Source organism: Notolabrus celidotus, chromosome 20 (assembly GCF_009762535.1).
Source record: "Notolabrus celidotus isolate fNotCel1 chromosome 20, fNotCel1.pri, whole genome shotgun sequence".
Taxonomy (NCBI): Eukaryota; Metazoa; Chordata; class Actinopteri; order Labriformes; family Labridae; genus Notolabrus; species Notolabrus celidotus.
The window spans coordinates 24,029,889-24,049,428 of record NC_048291.1 but is presented as its reverse complement, the minus strand read 5'-3'; the positions used below and the strand labels follow the sequence as shown (position 1 = coordinate 24,049,428).

Below are 19,540 nucleotides of genomic sequence, written 5' to 3'. Positions count from 1 at the left end.
ACTTCATGTTGCCAGTAGGTGGAGCTGTATTTTTGGCAGATTTTCAAAGATAACGTGTTCAGGCCATGCAGCAACCTTGAGAATTGAAGCCAATGTGGATGTGTTAAAAACTGCAGTTCATCGAATGTCCACTTGAGGCTGGCTTTCGGAAGTACTGGAAACCACATACACAACAATTCAAATAAGCTGATCTTTACAGCAGAAATAAACATGTTTACAGCCTGGTACAAAAAAAGAGTGTAGTCTGGATAGCTCATTTCTCTATCGGCACACACTGTATGGGGGGTATAGAAGATATTAAGATAAGAAGTTTTCCATTATGAGAGGCACAGTTGACTTGATTGACAGGCGGGAACACTGTAGCTGTTGGCTAGGAGGCTCAAAGCCCACCTCTTTACGTCACACTCGCTCCACAGCAGTTATGTTGAGTTCAACATTTCCAATATGGCTGCCGCCGCCGATTGGCCTCAAAACAGCGCTTCAAAAACAGATGGGTGACGTCATGGATACTACGTCTATTATTTATACAGTCTATGGTTCAGGCTTGGACGTCTCATAAGCATGATATGTTGATGTTTTATGGTGAGACATGATGTCAAAATCCAAATTTACTGCACGATCATGACCACGCCCACAAACAAAAATTCACAGTTTATGGCCCACATCAGGACCAACATCTCAAGGATATCCTCTCCAAAGATGATGCAGACAGGTTCAACAGTCTTGGAGATATAGATCATCGAGTAGCAGCATCACATTTCATGCTACCACTAGATTTTTGAAGTTTAAAGATTTTTTTAGCACATTCAAACACTGAAAATTGAAGGAATGTTGCTATAGAAGAATAATTCAAAGCCATCCTTTAAATTACAATATGGCTCTCGCACCGTTCGCTGCTCTGACCCTGATAAAATACCCTGATGGGGAATGAGCGATGGAGGGATTGCATAAAAGCTTTTCAACAGGTGATCAATGAGGCATTTTCTCACGCCGTGAGGCCTCAGACTGGTCAATATGTAGAGGGATAACATGGCAGCAACAACAATAAACAAAATGTTATGGCCTTTAAGATCTTTTCTGAGGCGGAAATTGAAGTTCTCACCAACAAGACTCCAAAATCGAAGGTGCTTTATCGTCCCAAACTAAAGAAAACACAAGAGAAGCAGCACGAGGTGAGGCTCAGTAATTATCCGGAGAATGAACCGACTGTTTCTCTGTCTGTTCTCTGCTCTGCTGTGCTGCCATCATGATGAATTTACACCCCCTTAGCATTGATATTGAATAAATGGAGGGGGAGAAAAAGAGAGCAACAGAGTGGAGGGGGGGGGGGGGGGGGGTAATGGAATAAGGAGTAAGGGCGGGCCAGCAGAAGACAAGTGCTTTGAATAATGAGGTTGCAAAAGAGTCACCCTGCAGCAGGGAAATGAGTTAACAGTGCTCGCCTGATGCAACGGCACCTTTGGAGAAGAGGGGAGGGGAATTTAAAACTGAAAGTACAGTAAATTAGCTTCTGAGAAAGGATTAGAAACACACTCAACCAGCATAAAAATAGCTTCCTCCTTTTTATGCACAAAGGAAATCATCACTGAGGCTTCCTGTTGTTACTCCAGATAACAGGGCAGAGGGCAAAGATTTGAATCTGCTCCTGCCATAAACAACAAGACCACAGCAGCAGGTGTTGTCAGACTTTCTATTGAATAAATGATTACTATCTCATCCAGCTAACCCCTGCCTTGATATTGAAACAGATAACAAATATCTGCACATGTAAAGCAGAGATAATGTGAAAAACACGAACAGATAATATAAAACATCATTTTCTGATTTGCTTTATCGCTGATCCCTCCTCCTCAGAAAAAGACCACAACATGTCATCTCCGTCAGCAGAGAGCAACATGTGAAGATAGAGACCAGCTGAGTGCAGACTGTACATGAGAACAGGTATCTCTACAAACTGAGGGGCTCACAAAGGACAGATTTCCTGTCTGGAGCTCGAGGGGCGTCGGCTGAAAGAGGCCATATTTCTTTCTTTTTTTCCTGTCACAGCAGCGTCATGGCAACCAGCTGGACAGTGAGGGAGATGACTGGAAAGATGAGTCATGGCCTGACATCCCCATTTTCACAAACAAGCCAACGAGGAACTCCGAACAATGTGTTCCTAAAAACTCACAACACGACCCGGCAGCCAATTTAGGGCAGAGAGATTTAAAAAATAATGTCAGAGAGTGAGAGGAAGAAACATTTCAGGTGTGGAGTTAAGAGAAGATTAGTGCTGCATGACATTTGAAAATTTCAGAAAACACTGCCAACGCAACACCTCATTTCACTGATACCAATATCCCAGCATTACTGCTCCACAATTTATTCCAGGAATATAAACATGTAGCTGTCTTTCATTTGGTGCAGCAAGGCAAACCTTCCTGATACATGAGAGATTTAATGTTGGGTGGAAACAGGAAGCTGCACTGAACAAACGCCTTGACAAAAAAACTGATACCTCACAGAAACTGTGGATCTGTCGAGGTATTCAGGAGCTGCATTAAAAACTGGGCATGCAGACGACTTGATTTAATGCTAATTATATACACTACCAGTCAAAAGTTTGGACACACCTTCTCATTCAATGGTTTTTATTTATTTTAATTATTTTCAACATTGTAGATTAACACTGAAGACATCAAAACTATGAATCTGGTTTTGCCATAATCTGGATTACATCAGTAGTCAAATAGGGCTATCCATTGTGTACTAACCCTACCTCTGAACAACACAACTAATGGTCTCAAACACATTAAGAAGGCAAGTCATTCTACAAATGAACTCTTGACAAGGCTCATGTTAGTTAGAAACCATTCCAGGAGACCACTTCATGAAGCAGACTGAGAGAATACCAAGAGTGTGCAAAGCTGTCATGAAGGAAAAAGGGGGCTACTTTACAGAATCTAAAATATAAAACATATTCTGCTTTGTTTAACACTTTTTTGTGAATTAAATAATTCCATAAATGTTCTTTCATAGTTTTGATGTCTTCAGTATTAATCTACAGTGTTTCAAATAATTACAATAAATACAAACCCTTGAATGAGAAGGTGTTTCCACACTTTTGACTGGTAGTGTAGATCAGAACTGAAACCTTTCAGAAACTTTGAGTCTGTCGAGGTATTCAGGAGCTACATTTAAAACTGAAGACTTGATTAGATGCTAATTATGTAGAATCATTACCGTTAGACTCAACCCTTTAACAACCACACCGAGGAAATAGTTGACTTTTTTTGCATGCTTCCTCCCTTTTCTTTTGTTCAGCAGACCTCATATTCATAAAAATTAAGACCTCTACGAAACAGCTTAGACACCCGTTATTAGCTTGGGCCTGCATGTTGAGTGTTTCTTGTTTTCTTAAACTTAGGACTGAAAAGCCTTACTGCTTAAAGAAACAAGCATTATCTAAATAATGTATTCTGCATGACACACCACATGTAAGTGGAAGAGACGGTCCAATCAGGCTGAGTACAATTCAACACACATATCAATAAGACACAGGGACTCAAAAACAGCCCACCAAGAGGCAGAGCAGGGAGCTGAAGGGTTAACATCCAGCCTGAGTTGTGTTAAGTATATTTCAAGTATGCACCTATTTATGAAACATCACATAAAGTGTGTATATATATATATATATGATAAAGAAATCCTACAGGCTGTAAATGGATCAATATTTTCAGCTGGTACAGTTTGATTAGAGTCTCTTTGATGTGTATTTCTGTAACAGTTCACGCTCCCGGTTTTGGACGTCTGCTTGGACAAAATAAGCAACCTGAAAACGACACTGGACTCTCAACGCTACAAAAGGACATATGTGAGGGAATGACTGGAGAAATAATGTGCATGTTGTTTGATAATGAAAACATGAAGCACTTTAGGCAGCTTTCAATTGTCCTAACTTTAACAGCTTTCTGATTTGGGAAAAATATCATACAAAACAATGATGTGATAAACTGATATCCTCATTGAACGTGGTCGATCAATACATGATGATTAGACGACACAAACGAGACAAACTATTGGAAGAATGGCTGGATAGTTTTTCCTTTTTCATCCTTCACAGTTGATCTAAAAACAGCTGACACACTGGACTGCTCCATGCTAAATACAAGTGCTGTCTGCAGCCCTAAATATATAAATCATGATTACTATCCGCCTGAAAGCAAAAATGAAACTACAGTACTAATAACCAGCGAGTCCTTAATGCACAAAATGCTAAAACAACACACATCAAACATCAAAGATGTAAGATTTTGGAGTAACAGAAGTTGAAGCTCCAGCCCCGGCCTGTTTGAGACAGGGGGACAGCAGTAAGAGAAGCCCCCCGTCACGGCCACAAGGCAGGCGGTGCACATAGCATTGGAGGCTGCCGGTGGGACTGGAAGTCTAATTAAAAACCCAGCGCCTTCCCAGCAGCTGTGGCCCGGCCCAAAATGGAATCACATTCACAAGAGGGGGAGCGCAGAAAGAAAGTTGCAAAACTAAAAGGTAAAGCACAACCAGGAGTTCTGTATTTCATGTCTCAGAGCACAAGAGTCAGCCGGACCTTCAAAACTTAACCCACACCGTCACACAGAGACTCAAACACAAAGTCCAGATCAGCCAGACGCAGGGAAAACTCTAGATTAATCCAGATCTTCTTACCATGACGGGCCTCTGAATCCTCTCAGTCCTCTCCATACCTCGTTTGCCACACTCGCCACACCACGGCAAACCAAGGGGGCAACGCCGAAGTCCACAGACAGAGTTATGTGTGTGTGCGTGTGTGAGAGATAGTGGCAACTAGTGTGTCAAGTGCAGAAGTGACCGTGTGTGTGTGTTGGTGTGTGTATGTGTGTGTATGATGAGGGAGAAAGCTAGAAAAGAGTGCCGTGTGTGTGAAACCGGGAGAGCGCTCTCTTAACCTCCAACCCCTTCACACACGCACACACACACACACACACACGCTCATCCTTCCATACGACCCAGAGGAACGTGAACCCGGTGTAAAGGAAGGGAGCTGGCTTTGGGTGGTAGGGGGGCGGGGGGGGCAGGGGCAGGGGGGTCAGGTTGCAGGACTTGTGCTACATTTGCAAAGTGGGGAAATATATTTAGACCAGGCCAGGGCAGAAACAGGGACATGAACACACTGAGACCCAGAAGGAGGCTCGGTATGCAGCCGTCAGCCATTCAATGCCCCCGCTGACGTGGGAGAGGGGCTGGGCAGTGTCCAGGGAAACCCCCCTCCTCACCCCTCTCTCTCTCTTTCTCTCCCTCTGTATTTATTTTATGCCTCTTGTTCCTCTGATCTCATTCTCCCCAGCCCCTCTCTCTCTCTTCCTCTTTGTGTTCCCGTGTCTCTCCCAGAAAAGAGGTATCAGACGGGGGATTAAAATGGATATGAGGGGAGGTAGAAAGAAGAGTCTCAGGTTCAGAGCAGTAGCAGTGAACGGAGGACAAGAAGGGAGCAACTGAGGCTGTAACTTTTTGAAGCAACCAGGCATTAGACTGTCAACCACAGATTAATAATTCTTTCTCAAAGTCTATTATCATCTAGAATAGCTCTCAAATCAAACTGGGCACTGGTTTCAAAAATAAAAAAGGTGTGGTTGGGAGGTGCTGCTGGTGCCCTGAGTCCAGTGTGTCCACAAGAGGGCGACCTTTGACACAATCAACGTCTTCATAACTGCCTGCCTCTGTCGGTAGCAGATAACTAAAGAGTCCGCTGAGGAAAAGGTGAAAAACAGGACAGCAGAGAGCAGATGCACCAGCTGGCTCCTCATATAGTCCAGCACAGCAGCAACATGGAGGTCTTAGCTGGATTCATCTGTCAGGACTGTCAGGAGTCCTCCTTCTCTACCTCTAACATCTCAACCTTTAAAAGCTTTGATACAGCAGCCAGGCATGGACAGGTTCTTACCTCTGGAGGAGCATGAGGAAAAGTGATGGGTGTTGGTAATCCGGTGATAAAATCAGACCATATTGGTGGATTCAAATCTCCTTTACATAAACTGCTGTGCACTATACGTTTGGTCAAAACTCTCTCCACGATTCGACGCATGTTTCAGAGTCTTTGAGTGCAGACAGACAGTTGGACACCCGTTGCAGGCTTTTCGCTGACTACTTCCTGAGAGAGTCAAGTTGTGCCACCCTGTTTTTTTACTTCATCATCAAGTATATAAGAATATTTCTCATCACATGTCTGGACCTCGTACTCACAGCAACATGCAGATGAAATGTTAGTTTTGGAGACTCAGATTTTTACCTGAAATGTCTCATTTTTCACAGGTTTCAATGTCATTTTTTTGGAGAGGAGTGCACTGCTGATAAATTTACTCTGCATGAGACACACTGAAGAGCCATTTTAATACCCAGTGAAGTTTCCACCTAACAGCCTGACATCCTGTTGCTCCCCTGCGGTACAATGACGCAGCTAAAGGCTGACAAAATGTGAGTCAGCTCGGGGTCTCTGCAGACATCTTTAAGGTGGTGTGCTCTTTGTAACCACAAGTTTTATCTTTTAAAAAGTCCAAATGCCTTCTTTACAAATGCTGCAGTGGTGCATCAAAAATGTCAGTGATGTTAAACCTGTGTAGGTAACAGATATTTCTAACACATCCTCTCCTTCCACGTGATGTTTGGATGAAGTGAATCATGGAGTTTATCACTGGTGTTCAATCTGTCTGAGGAGTTTGCATATTCTCGTTACAGAAAAACTGTGGTGTGGTTTTGCTTCATAAGCCGTTGAAGACCGTAGCAGACTGTTAGTCTTTGTGGGTCTCAACCATAGACTGTATAAATAATGGACGTAGTATCAGTGACGTCACCCATCTGTTCCTGAGCGCTGTTTTAAAGCCAATCGTCGGCGGGAGCCATATTGGTAATGCTGAACTCAACCAAACGTAGTGTGAGGTAAAGAGCCTCCTAGACAACAGCCATGAGATCCTGCCTGTCTGTCATGTCAGTCATGTCCTTATTTGGACAAAAATTGTAATCTTAATTAGAGATAGACCGATATGTTTTTTTCAGGGCCGATACCGATACCAATTATTAGTAGTCAAGGAGGCCGATAACTTGGAGCCGATATTCATTTGCAGTAAAAGGGGAAATATTGGCGTCAAAATTTTGAATAATACAATCTCCAACACTTAACTTAGTTTAAATGCCTTTAAGCATATGTTTATTAAACAGCTTTTCATATTTGCAACATGTTAAAGGTTTTTTTTATCTTAGACAATAGACATCTTTGTTTTAAAATTCTAACACAAAGTGCAGGGAGCTCCCAGGCTCAGCAGCATGTCTTATAAAGATAAATGAAAACTTAAACAAATAAATACCTCACTAATGTTTTCTACAGCAAATAAAGTTTTCCAAAATGTCAATATAACTGGAATGGTAATCATTCACGTATCTTTAGTTTTATGGGGATATCTTAGATTTTTTTAAGTGTGGTTGTATGAGTTTTAAATCACTAGTAATTGTAGGGGCCACAACGGATGTTGCTCAGCTCGGCCCCTGCACTGAGAAACTGCAGGGAGAAATGGAACGCAAGCTAGGCTACGGTTTCTGCAGACGGGGTCATTTCTGCCACGTGATTTAGTGAATTTTGAGCCAAAATAACCCAGTTTTTTAAATTGATCTCTTTTCGGCCGTCGGATTTTTTATAAAAGCCGATGCCGATATGCATCAAAATGCCGAATATCGGCGCCGATAATCTGTCTATCCCTAATCTTAATATCAGTGTGTGCCGATAGAGAAATTAGCTACGTAGACCCAAGCCGTTTTTGTACCAGGCTGTAAACATGTTTATTTCTTCTGCAAAGATCTTCTTTTGTGAATTGGTGTGTATGTGGTTTCCGGTGTTTCTGCAGCCAGCCTCAAGCGGACGCTCAATGAACTGCAGTTTATAACACTTCCGCATGGGCTTCATATTTTGAGACCGGAGGTAGCCACTTGGTCTCAACTGCAGTGACTCTCTGGTCTTCAGGCTTAGAAGGACGCTCCTTTGTGGTCCTTCGTGTGAAGCTGCAACCACTGAACCAGGACACAGCCGTCATGAGTGACTGCCCCTCTGTGCCTTTTGTGTATGTAATGAGTGCGATGGTTTGTTATGAGCACAATTCATTTTCCAACAAGGCAGTTTCTCCCCACATTCTCCTGCACGGACAGCAGACATGTTGCCTGTCTCACACAGCATCATCATCAGCAGCATCATCATCATCAGACAGCAGCTGCCCGTTTCTGCAGAACTGAAGACCGAGTGTGTTTCTGCTGAACTCGACACACAAACCGGCTCTGCACAAACACGTACGCTGCATCCACATGCATGCACGCACACTCACAAACACAAACCCATCTAAACATCCTCTCCTTCGTCTCTCCATCCCACCACGCTCACACACATGGAGTGGAAGGGGGGGGGATTCAGCAGACCCGGTCACCATGGAAACCAGGCTGAGTGTACCAGCCAGCTCTACCGTTGGCTGATTGTGGCTCTCGTGTATTTGTGTGTGTGTGTGCTCTTGTGTAGGTGTGTGTGAGACTGTAAAGCCTATACAGGGCTCTGCTTTGAGTTGTTCAAGGGGAGGCTAAAATAGACTGCATGTAAGAAAACCTACAGTGCGTCTGTAAGCTGCTTTTTGTGCGATAACAGACAATTTTTCTATCCTCAGCGTGGTTTCAGAGTCTGAGTTTGTACGACGGATTGCACAAAGATACTTCATGCATTAGAAGGCTCAGTTACTGAAGCAATTTTTGGGTTGCGAGCAGCATTTCGTCTTCTGGCCTGGATGAGTGAAATGCTGTGGAGACAGCAGGAAGTGTTAAATCATCCTTACTACGAGTAATGAGTTCTTTCTACAGGATGAGCCATTATGAATCCTGGCTAACCTGCAGGCCCCTGTGCACGTGGTCCTCCTGCGAGCCGAGTCGTGGAGTTAATGAAGTACGAGGCGTAGGGAGGGGTGATGTGTATTGGTGAGGATGCAGCTAACCTTTGGAAACCGCAGGAGACATCAGCTCCCCACGGTCACCAACAGGGATTTTTTTTCTTTTCCTCCAGGAACAACAGCAGCGTACAGGTAAATGTCATTCAGCACAGGGGCAAATCATTTCCTCTCACAAATCATGAGGTCAGAAGGAAAAAGGGAGGCTTTGAGAAATGTCATGTCCAGACAAGACAGCAGCATGGTAGGCGAGTGTGTGATGCCTTTAACCTTGCTTCCTAAACTCCCAGAGGAGACGAAGAAGGACTCTAAGCAAGGCGGCATCTTGGGAAGAAAAAGATGCTACTAGCTCCTCCAAACATATCTTCATGTAAAGACGGAAGGGGAGTCAGGGTCAGAAGGGAGTGGTGAGTGGTGAGTGGTGAGTGGTGAGTCTAACACCTGGGGACAGATAATCCCAATCCGATCCCCGGAGGAATCTCTGCGTTTGTCTTCCAGCTCTGACTCCGTCACAACAAAGCTGCGCGTGTGGCTGTAGTCTCAGGGGTTTAGCTGTTGTTACCCAGATGCTATCAAAGCCATTTAAAGGTGTGAGATGAGAGTGTGGGATGTCTGAGACATTCACACAGGTGTGGAGAGAAAGAAACGCTCCTCAAAGACAAGAAATAAAGGGTTTTTGTTTCCTGTGTTACGGTGGAACAATCGAGAAAGAACTGGACAGAGCAGATAAACTAAGACGAATAACGATGCAGTGATAACAGCTGCTAGAAAAACTGAGGGGCAAATAAAACCTTGAGTCTCTGCAGTGAGATCCATTTTCTTAGATCAGAGACAGTTTTCTTTTAGTCGTGTAGACTTTCTGTATTACACCGTGACAATCATAAACCTCATGTCCTTTATTAACTGATATATTTGATCTTTGCAGCGTGATCGGTCAGGTCCTTCAGTTTCATACATATGTCTGACTGAAATCCAAGCAGCAGATTTAAACTTCAGGTTCATGAAAAGAGGAAATCATGCAGAAAAAAACCTCAGATGAGGTAATTCTGCAGAAAGGAAAAGATCCTCCACGGCTTAGAATTTAATTAAGGTGATTTAAGTCTTTAAGAACGTGGAAATGTTGAAGCGTAACATAAGAATATGAATTAAACACTACAATTTTTCAGCAAAAATATAGAGTATATAGAGAAAAGTTAGACCGTATATTATTATGATCATAACTATTTTTAAAATTTCATTTGTTTATTTATTCTAATTTGATTTAATTTAATTTAATTAATTAAAACCTTTTTTAAAGCACTTCATGACCTCTGTTCTAGAATGGTGTTGAACATAACAACATATTATTATTATTATCATTATTATTATTGTTATTATTATTATTATCATTTTTTATTATTTTAATTCTAATGAATATTTCATGCCTGAGGATCTTAGGGTAAAAAATGTTTTTATTTTGTTCCTTTTTTGCTATAACAACGAACAAGCCTACTGTGCACTCTGATCCTGGACATAGAAGAACATGTGGGCTGAGTATATAAACACAATGACAAAATAAAACCTTCAAACTGTAAAAAAAATAAAACCTTGTGTTTGCTTCATCGATGCATCAAATGGATGTTTAATGTTCTGCTCAACGTACATGATGACTAATATCCAGCACACGTTGTTAGTAGTGTTCATTGGTATGTCTCTCTGTTTACATGTGGACTACTGTTTGTGTTGATCATTTCCATTCAGCAGTAACTGTTGAGACAGCTGAGTTTGTGACGCACTCGAGTCCTTGAGACAATTTTTTCTACAGAGTCAATAAAGTTTATCAAATTGTCCTGTATCGTAATAACAGCTTGGAGATGTATTCTGTTAGATCTGACACAGGACAGAAACAGGAACTGAATAAAACTGCAACCATCATAGAGGCTAATGAATCATTAAGGTCAAATTACAAGCTAACTTGTTCAAAATATAAATTCTAAAAATTATAAATGCAAAGATGAAAAATGAATGAAATGTAGGTATACATCCTTGTTTTAAGATGTGCAACTGATAAAACTAATCTCTCCTGATGCTCTAAGAAGCAGGTATAATTGTGGGGATGCTTTTCTTCTTGCAACAGTAAAAGAGGGATTCAAGATAAAGATATACATTTTTAAAAAGTCATTAAACTTCTGCTGCAGTAAGTTGAAACTTTTTTTCTAGGATGCAAACCTCTGCATGGAGCTGCTGAGTCCCCGGCATTAACAGTCCTCACTTCGACCTCATTAAACTTTCATTTGAATCCTCATTAAATTAACGGTTGGAAAGATGAGATGAGTCTCACACCTGAATTAGCGTGCTGCAGGAAGGATTAAGGGTGAAATGTTACCTGTCGGACAAAGCTGTTGGAGGTGGTGTCAGAGGAGGTGCTTCCATCCGAGCGCTTAAATCGGCTCTTCCTCTTGGCGTACTTTCCCTGGAAGCGGAGAGGTCGGAGGTCGGAGGAGGAGGAGGAGGAGGAGGAGGAGGAGGAGGAAGGTTTGGAAGAGAAGAGAGAGAGACAAAAAGTTTTATTACTTTTAATTACAATGCTCTTTAATGACTTGTCCTGACACACTGTATCCTGGATCAGAACCTTGTTTCCTGCGAGCATAACAGACATTAACATTTGACCCAGGGTTTGTAGAAGCTCCTGAATATGATGATGCATCAGACAGAGAGAAAAACCAGCGTGAGCCTCAGACCGGACAGGAAGTCCACCAGAAAGAACACGCTCGCTGTGCCTCCATTACTTGTCATTTTTCATGTTCTGATGCAAACTGGGACCTCGTAATCTGATTGGAGGACCCCTGGCAAACAGCCTATCAGGGTTGGACCGAGGCCACACATTCACATTGCATTATGAGCCCACCCGGCCCACATTGCCATGGTTACACAACGCAGACTAATCACATTTGTTGGTAATCAGGAGGCTCGGGCTGCACTGCTTATACAGCGGGAAAGAGAGAACTGATGTTTGACATAAGAATGAAAATACACCAACATCTGCACGTTTCAACACAGACACAGACACTGATGACCCAGCATGCACTTGTGTATTTAAGCCTCTGGAACATCATGGTCACATGTAGATCAACAAGACATCTCAGATCCCAACCTAGAAGCTGTGAATAGCACATACTAAAGGCCTATGTTGGAGCTTTTGCAGCTTTTCCTGCTTGTTTGTTCAAAAGTTACCCAAAGACAGCGACAGCAGTTTGAGACCAGAGAGAGGCGAGCGGTGAAGTGGCAAAGTGGCACGTCTGAGCTGTGGGAATTGTTTCGTCGATGGCGATTCTATCAAGCGAACTCATGATGGATTCAGCTTCAGTTTCGCTTCAAACTTCTGTCAGCTCTTTGTAAATGCAGCGACGAGACCACTGGCTTCAAACAAAGTCTGCAGAGGTTCTGTGTCCATCTGCACAGCTTACACAACTCTTAATCATCACAGGTGTCCCTGCAGTTGAAGGTGGTGTAAACCAAAAGTCTGTCCAGCTCGTCTGCGTCGCCACATTGGATGATTTAGAGTTGATCAAAGCTGTGAAAATGCATGCTAAATATCCTCCCTAACATATCTCCAAACTATATAGCAAACTGACCTGACATTTAAACACACTCACAGGTAAACTTATGTAAACACAAATATGCCAAAATATCTGTTCCTGGATCAGTGGTACAGAAACAGCGACGGGTTAAAAGTGATGATCCTTCCTCTGCTCAGTATTTTGTTGTAACTGTCACATCACGTCGGCCCGGGCACACCAAGGCCCTCGGATGAACGACGCCACCCTGCCTGCCTTTAAACAAACATGACCTGTTACGCCAGCGACCAACTGATGCGACACAAAAACACAACAGCCGAGGGGTTTCCAGCGTGAGCAGATAAAAGAAAAACACACATCTGTCACTCACTCAGGAATTCATTTGAATTCATTTTCTGCCTCCTGGAGAGCAAAAGATAATGTATCCGGCCCCTGAGAGCTCAGCTTGATTTACTGCTGCTGAATGACATGATGAAAACACTAACTGACTATTACTGAGTTTAAAACTTCTACATGAACGCTTTCTTACTTCTTGAATTTAAACTCGGGGTGATGATGGGAGGAGAGAGAAAAAGATGGAGATGTGCAACTGGCATCCCTGCTGGCAACTGTTTCCACCTACGCCAACTGAAAAAGTTGTGTTGAAGAATCACGACTTTTCACACAAAGTTGTGTTAGCTTATGAGTGTGCAGATGATGCTGCTTAGTTTAGTTTGTCTTTACCCTTTAAGTGTTAAATATTCTGATGGAGTTGGAAAATAAGAATCATACTTTTTAACTATATCAGACTTGAAAATGCAAAACAGAGAATGCATGTTTTGCTCCAGTTCCTACTGTACAGGAAGAGATTCCTTTATAACATACTGGGGAAAAACCTACAGTCCTCATAAAGACGTATTACACCCTTAATCTGACGCTAAATTGAGGCTTCAGCTGTTTGAGTTTGACAGATTCAGAGGGTTGCGTATTTCTCTGCTATCTCTCCTCTGCAGCTCTCTGGAAAATAATCTCAGGGAAACCCAAAGACTGAATTTTACACTAAAAAGGCCACAACTTTGGAAAGTATCCACTTTATCTGAGTAACCCAGACTGCCAAAGCCTCTTTGGAGCTTTTGATTCACTTTGGCTGTGTACTTAATGCACATGAAGAGGACTGTGTATTCAGTGCCTCGCTTTTAAACGAACCTTTGATTACAGAAAGCTAAACCAGGTGGAATTATTTAATGTCCATCCAGCTTTTGATTAAGACTGTTTGAAAAGGGGTGCACCTTTCTGTCCAGACTGTCTGGCCCTTATTGCACATACACTCCTGGAAATCTCTAGAAACAGTTCGGAACAGCCTGCTCCTGAAATTTTCCGTAGTTGCACCATCACAAAGAGCGTTAAGAAGGTGATGCAGGGAGCACTCAGGGGGCAGGACATGATGTAAAAGGGACACTGTGTAAAGCTTTTTGTAGTGATGCTTCATGTAACAAACGTATTCACAGAACCAACCAGAGAGTGGAGGAGAGACATGGTGATGAGCATGAGAGAATAACAAGAACTTACAGCTTCATTAGACCGCACCTGTTGAGCATTCATCGTGCAATGGTTGCATGATATAAACATCACACCCGTCACCTCGCTTGAGGATAATTTTTCTGATATTTACGGACGTGGTTCTCACATCAGCTTACACCGATTACTTGTGTGATTGTTACTTAGGGGCTGGCAGGGAAAATTGCAGGTAAAGCCAGGTTGATAAATTTGGAGGTTTGTGTTTCCACCTGCAGAGTCCACCTTGAAACTTCTGAAACTTCCAGGAGTTTGGTGCATGTGTGAATACAGCTGTCACACCTCCTCCAATCTCAAGTCATATGAACCTGCTTTAACATTTGTTATCACTAATCCAGGTGAGACAAATTTAGGTTAGAGTATAACCAATATGTGAATAACAAAGATCTGTGAGTGCACAACAGGTTGAATAAAGGACATCAGGGTTTAGTCGACATGGAATTAGCTCTGCAGATCTTAATTTAGGCAGTGGACAGTTTTAGTCCTCGTTTTTACATTGATGTCTGTTTTTGTTTGCAGATAAGTGATGTAGACAACATAATTACTCTGTGGATGCTCTCCCTGCTGCAGCCGCTCTTGCACCATCAGATATTTCAGCAAATAAACAGCCCAATAAAACGTTGTAACAGATAGAGATCACAGCTACAAAAGGTCTTAAAAGCCCTTTTAACGTCTTTAAAGATGTTCTGGTTTCGGTGGCGCTGCTGTCAAAAATTAGCGAATACATTAAGGGAATGTGTGTGGGTGCAGGTGGGTTTGTAAACATGAGTGTGAATGCAGGGGTCCCTACGATCAGGGTGAGTTCCTATCGACAAAGGGCAGGGAAATGCCATAGGAAGCAGGGAGGGGAGGTTTCCTGTTGGTAAACATCCTCCCAGATTAAGAGTATAATTAAAGAGGGTGTTGTGTTTGGCTGCAGGGAGCACAGAGGGTGGATGGTGGATGTTGGAGGGTGGTGGGTGGAGGTTTGAGGGTGACAGGGTGCACGATATCACGACTGTATGGATGTATACTCCAGTCCATTCTTCCACTCCACATTATTCTAAGCGCATATCCACACTGATCTACAATCTGACAGCCTTCAGCTACACCATCTTTAATCTGAGCGACCCTCAGGCGCTGAATTCGGATCAGCTCTTTTGCAGCTCATTTCTTCCTCTGTGGTGTTGTGCTGGGTAGCAAACTCCGACCATCTCCTTCAGGATATTAGAAATGCTGTTCGCTGCTTGTCAGAGTTATAAATACATAAGCCAGCATGACCCGCTGCAGGTCTGCTTGAACTTTATATCTAATTGATCAGAGGTGCCACACACACAAATACACACACACACTGTTCCCTGCTGCCTGGCACAAACAGGGGGTCCATCTGTTTCTCACCACGGTGATCTGACTTCTAAAAACAGATAGGATGAGGTGAGATGATGAGAGCAGGATGGAGATAAAAAAAAGTGTAAGGATAGGGATCGAGGAGAGCAGAGGGGGATGAGAAGGAGCAGGGAGGAGTGGGAGTACAGAGGAGAGAGCAGGACTTGGCATGGTTTTAAGCGTTGGTTGTCTGTGGTGAGGTGTTTTTTTCTTCTTCTCCTTTCTCCAGAGAGACAATGAACGAGCTCAGCGTGGGTGTGTTTGTTCTAGATATTCGCAACATTTATATTTTTTATCCATTTAAAGTGTTATGACTAAACATGCCCACGACATCATGTCACTTCCTAACAGCAACAGCCTATTTGTGGCTGCAAAGGAGAGTGACACCATTGAAAGCAGATACAATTGTAAGTGAAAGGGGAGAAACACTTTCAGGTAGATAATTTAGAGTAGATGAACATTTTCTGACTGAAGACAGATCTGATTTAAAAAACACTGAGCTCCAAAATCCCTCCGACAGACATGCGTAAACTTCCACTTTACATGTTTTTGTGGCACATCTCTTCAGATGTCAGATTCACTGCTCCTTCACATTGATGCAGAAGCTTTAAATGTTTGATTAATTAAGGAAAGGCGTGGTTTTCATACAGACTCAATGAGCGGAAAGCGTAAAATAAGCGTTACATCATGTCCTTTCTTATAATTACGCATGGATGACATATTAAAACCAACGCTTTAATCAGTTCCAGATAAAATCACAAATCAGAATCCATAAAACTTGACATTACAGGCCAGTCTGTCTTTTTATAAATCAGTAAATTCAGGCTTGAATCGGCGCACAGACTCCCGGTGATAAAAACAGCGACTTCTCCACGGAACAACCTGTTAATCCTCAAAAGTGAAAACCTTTCCTCGACATAAAAACAGTCTGTACAGAGGATGTAAAATAGTTTCCCCAGTCTTGTCATCTGTCTGTCATCACAGAACAGCTTCTCTGTGTCTTGTTCTTACCTGTGTGTGTGGATGATGGTCGAACATGTCCATTTGGATCTCCTGGGTTGAGGTCGAAGGCGTCCTGGACATACTACTTTTCTGTACCATTGATTTAACTTTTTAAAATCTATTTTCAGTTTCGTGTGTTTATGATGGTGTCGCCTGACTCATCTTTTTCTTTTTTCTTTTTTTTTTTTTTTTGTTTCTTCTTGGAGGGTGAAGCCACTGGTGTATCTGTGCTGGCTGATAAAATAATGGCAACAGCTGCCTCCCTCCAGCCTATAGCGTTACGAGCTGGCGCACCAGGCTTTTTACACTACTGTAAAGTCCAAGGAATGACGCAATACTACATCCGGTAAAAGCTTTCATAATAAAACTACAAGTGATATAATGTAAGATAAGAGATTCCTTTACTCGTCCCACACGGAGAAATTCAAGTGTCACAGTAACAGAGTAGACAGTGCAAAAGAAATATATAAAGCAAACAAGAGCCTATAAAGTAACAATTATTAAAAATGTATTAGCAATTAAAATTAAAATTAAAGAGGTAACACATAAGCATATCTAACACACACACACACACACACACACACACACACACACACACACACACACACACACATACTTATATATATATATATCATTAGTTAAATAAATTAAATTGTCTGCCTTCTGAAAAATTATTTGGCTAATTTATAATATTTTGGTGCAGTTGAAATATGTAATTCCACGCATGAGGATTAGGGCCACTGACAACAAAATTGTTTTTTTATTCTGAGAAAAAAGTCAGAATTCCAAATTTAATCTCAGAATTCTGACTTTAATCTGAGAATTCTGAATTTTTCTCAGAAGTCTGACTTTAATCCACTGAAAGAAAAAAGATTAAGGTCCAATATATTTCATTATTATTATTTTTCTGAGAAAAAAAGTCAGAATTCTGACTTTAATCTCAGAATTCTGACTTTTTTCACACATATATTGGACCTTCATCTTTTTTTCAGAGGCTCTATTCTCTTCTGTATATTTCTTAGTTAGTTGCTTAACCTCCCTTTTTTTTGCACTTAAATTTGTAATGCATTTTCCAGTATTTTTGTACACCACAAGTTCACAAATTATATATATGTCATACAAAACCAACAGTAAAAAAAATGAATAGTATTTTCTAAATAAATAAATGAACAGTACAAAAAATAGGGAAGATAACCCTAAGAAAACAAGGAAAATAAACGAATTATTTACTTTTCAAATTATTGTATTGTTCTTACTTATTGATAGTGTTATGCCACTGTATCCCCTTTTATCAGAAAATTCCCTTTATAATTTAATTATTTCCATCTTTCTACCACCCCTTAGCCTCTTCTCAGGATTTTATTTATATGCACATTATTGTCTGTCTTCAGCACAGCTGTAAATTTGATTGATCCTTGATGTTTTTATTCCCTGAAAGAGCAGCCTGCTGTTACATAAGAAGTCTTCCTCGTTATGTGCTGTAACTAAAAGTAGTGGTTGCCTAGGTTACAACAAAGCAATCTCAAGTCTGTTTACAGGCTTTTATTGTGAAGGCCTATTCCACTCACTTCCGGTATGTCTGTCTTTATGTGTCAGTCTTGATGTCTCTCCTCTCCTCGCTCCTCTGATTCCAGCTGGAAGCCGAGGTCCACGCCCCGTGGAACAGACCCCACCTTCACTTATCGATTGATGAGAAACAACAGAGCGGCGGTGATGGAGGCCGTGTGGACTGACAGGCAGTCAGGCCGGGGCCTCTGGTCCCCTCACTGGGACCCAGAGCCCAGAGGTCCTGTTGGGTGGTGGTGGGGGGTCTTCAGGATGAGAATGGATTAGTTCCTCAGTTAGTGGCTCAGCACCTGATGTTTTAAGCCTAGGATTTTAGGATCAGGCCTAACATGCCAAGACATCCAGCTATATGTACCCTCTTTTACAACTGATCCCTCTGTTGACCCAGGAACAGGTGGGATTCCCTGTTTCAGAGGGGAGCTGACCTTGGATGCTGAAACATGCAAAGAATTAGAGACATGTTCAGTTGAAGGGGCCCTTGATGTTCAGGGGCTCAAGACTTCAACAGAATGACGCCAACAATGGAGCCAAACCAATAAAGTTACTGCTTAAACTGGGATTTCATGAATACTAAAATATTATTAAAACATATTTAATTGTGAGTATGAAGAAAAGAAGGAAGAAGAGGACCCAAAAATGCAGATTAGAAAATAAAGAATTTAATAACAAAACTTATTTGAGGACAAAAACACAAGAAACACGAGGACACAAGGACACAGGCACATGCTGATAGGTATGATCTGACAAGAGACAGGGGAAACAGAGGAACTAAATACACAGAGTAATTAACACAGGTGTGGAGCACAGGACACAGGTGAAACTAATTACATTAATCAACACAGAGGGGAACACAAGGGCAGAAAGTAGCTAACCTTGAAACACAGGGGATTCAGAACCAGGGGCGATTCTAGGATCAGATGTTTAGGGGTGCTGAGCTGTGCAAGATACATTTCACTGCACATTTTAATGCAATTTCATTCCCACATTTGTGAAAGAAAAGTATAACACTTTTTGGGAAAGTCTGTGACTACACCATCAAGTCTGATAAAGGTTATTTAAATGCTGAGCAACAGCATAAGAGAAATGGATTTGAATCATAAAAGAAACATATGGTAACTCTAATTTCTGGGGAAAGACAAATCATTTTGATACAGCAGCTCCTCAACATATACATAAACAGTATGTATGTTTCTGGAGTAAACCAGCCCTCTATAGTGAATACCAAAAATACCAACAATTGACATTGGAGTTATTTTTTGGACTTTTTTTTTAAATGCAATGCACAGCGTGTAAAACGCGATGGAGCTGCTGTATTTTTGTTATTAAAATATTACATTTCAACCAAGTACTGTATAGTTTTGAAATGTTTCTAGCTTGTTAAAAAGGACATACAGCAGGGGTGTCCAAAGTATGGCCCGGGGGCCAATTGCGGCCCAAGGTCCATTTATTTATGGCCCCAAGCTTCTATCTTCAATTGTGTTATTTATAGTAAAGAAATTAATCACCGTTTCTTTCTGCAAACAAAACTAAAGT

At 41.8% G+C, this 19,540-nt stretch overlaps 1 protein-coding gene across 1 annotated transcript in view; it reads right to left on the bottom strand.

Moving 5' to 3' along the window:
* cacnb1 (calcium channel, voltage-dependent, beta 1 subunit) overlaps positions 1-16,742 on the bottom strand; it is a 36,090-nt gene extending 19,348 nt beyond the window's left edge. Inside the window, exons 1-2 of the mRNA XM_034712088.1 lie at positions 16,451-16,742; positions 11,329-11,415 (exon numbers count right to left, since the gene is read on the bottom strand). Of these exons, the coding sequence (XP_034567979.1) occupies positions 11,329-11,415; positions 16,451-16,540 (177 nt within the window). The 5' untranslated portion in view covers positions 16,541-16,742. The remainder of the gene's footprint in view (positions 1-11,328; positions 11,416-16,450) is intronic.
* Between the last annotated feature and the right edge of the window lie 2,798 nt (positions 16,743-19,540).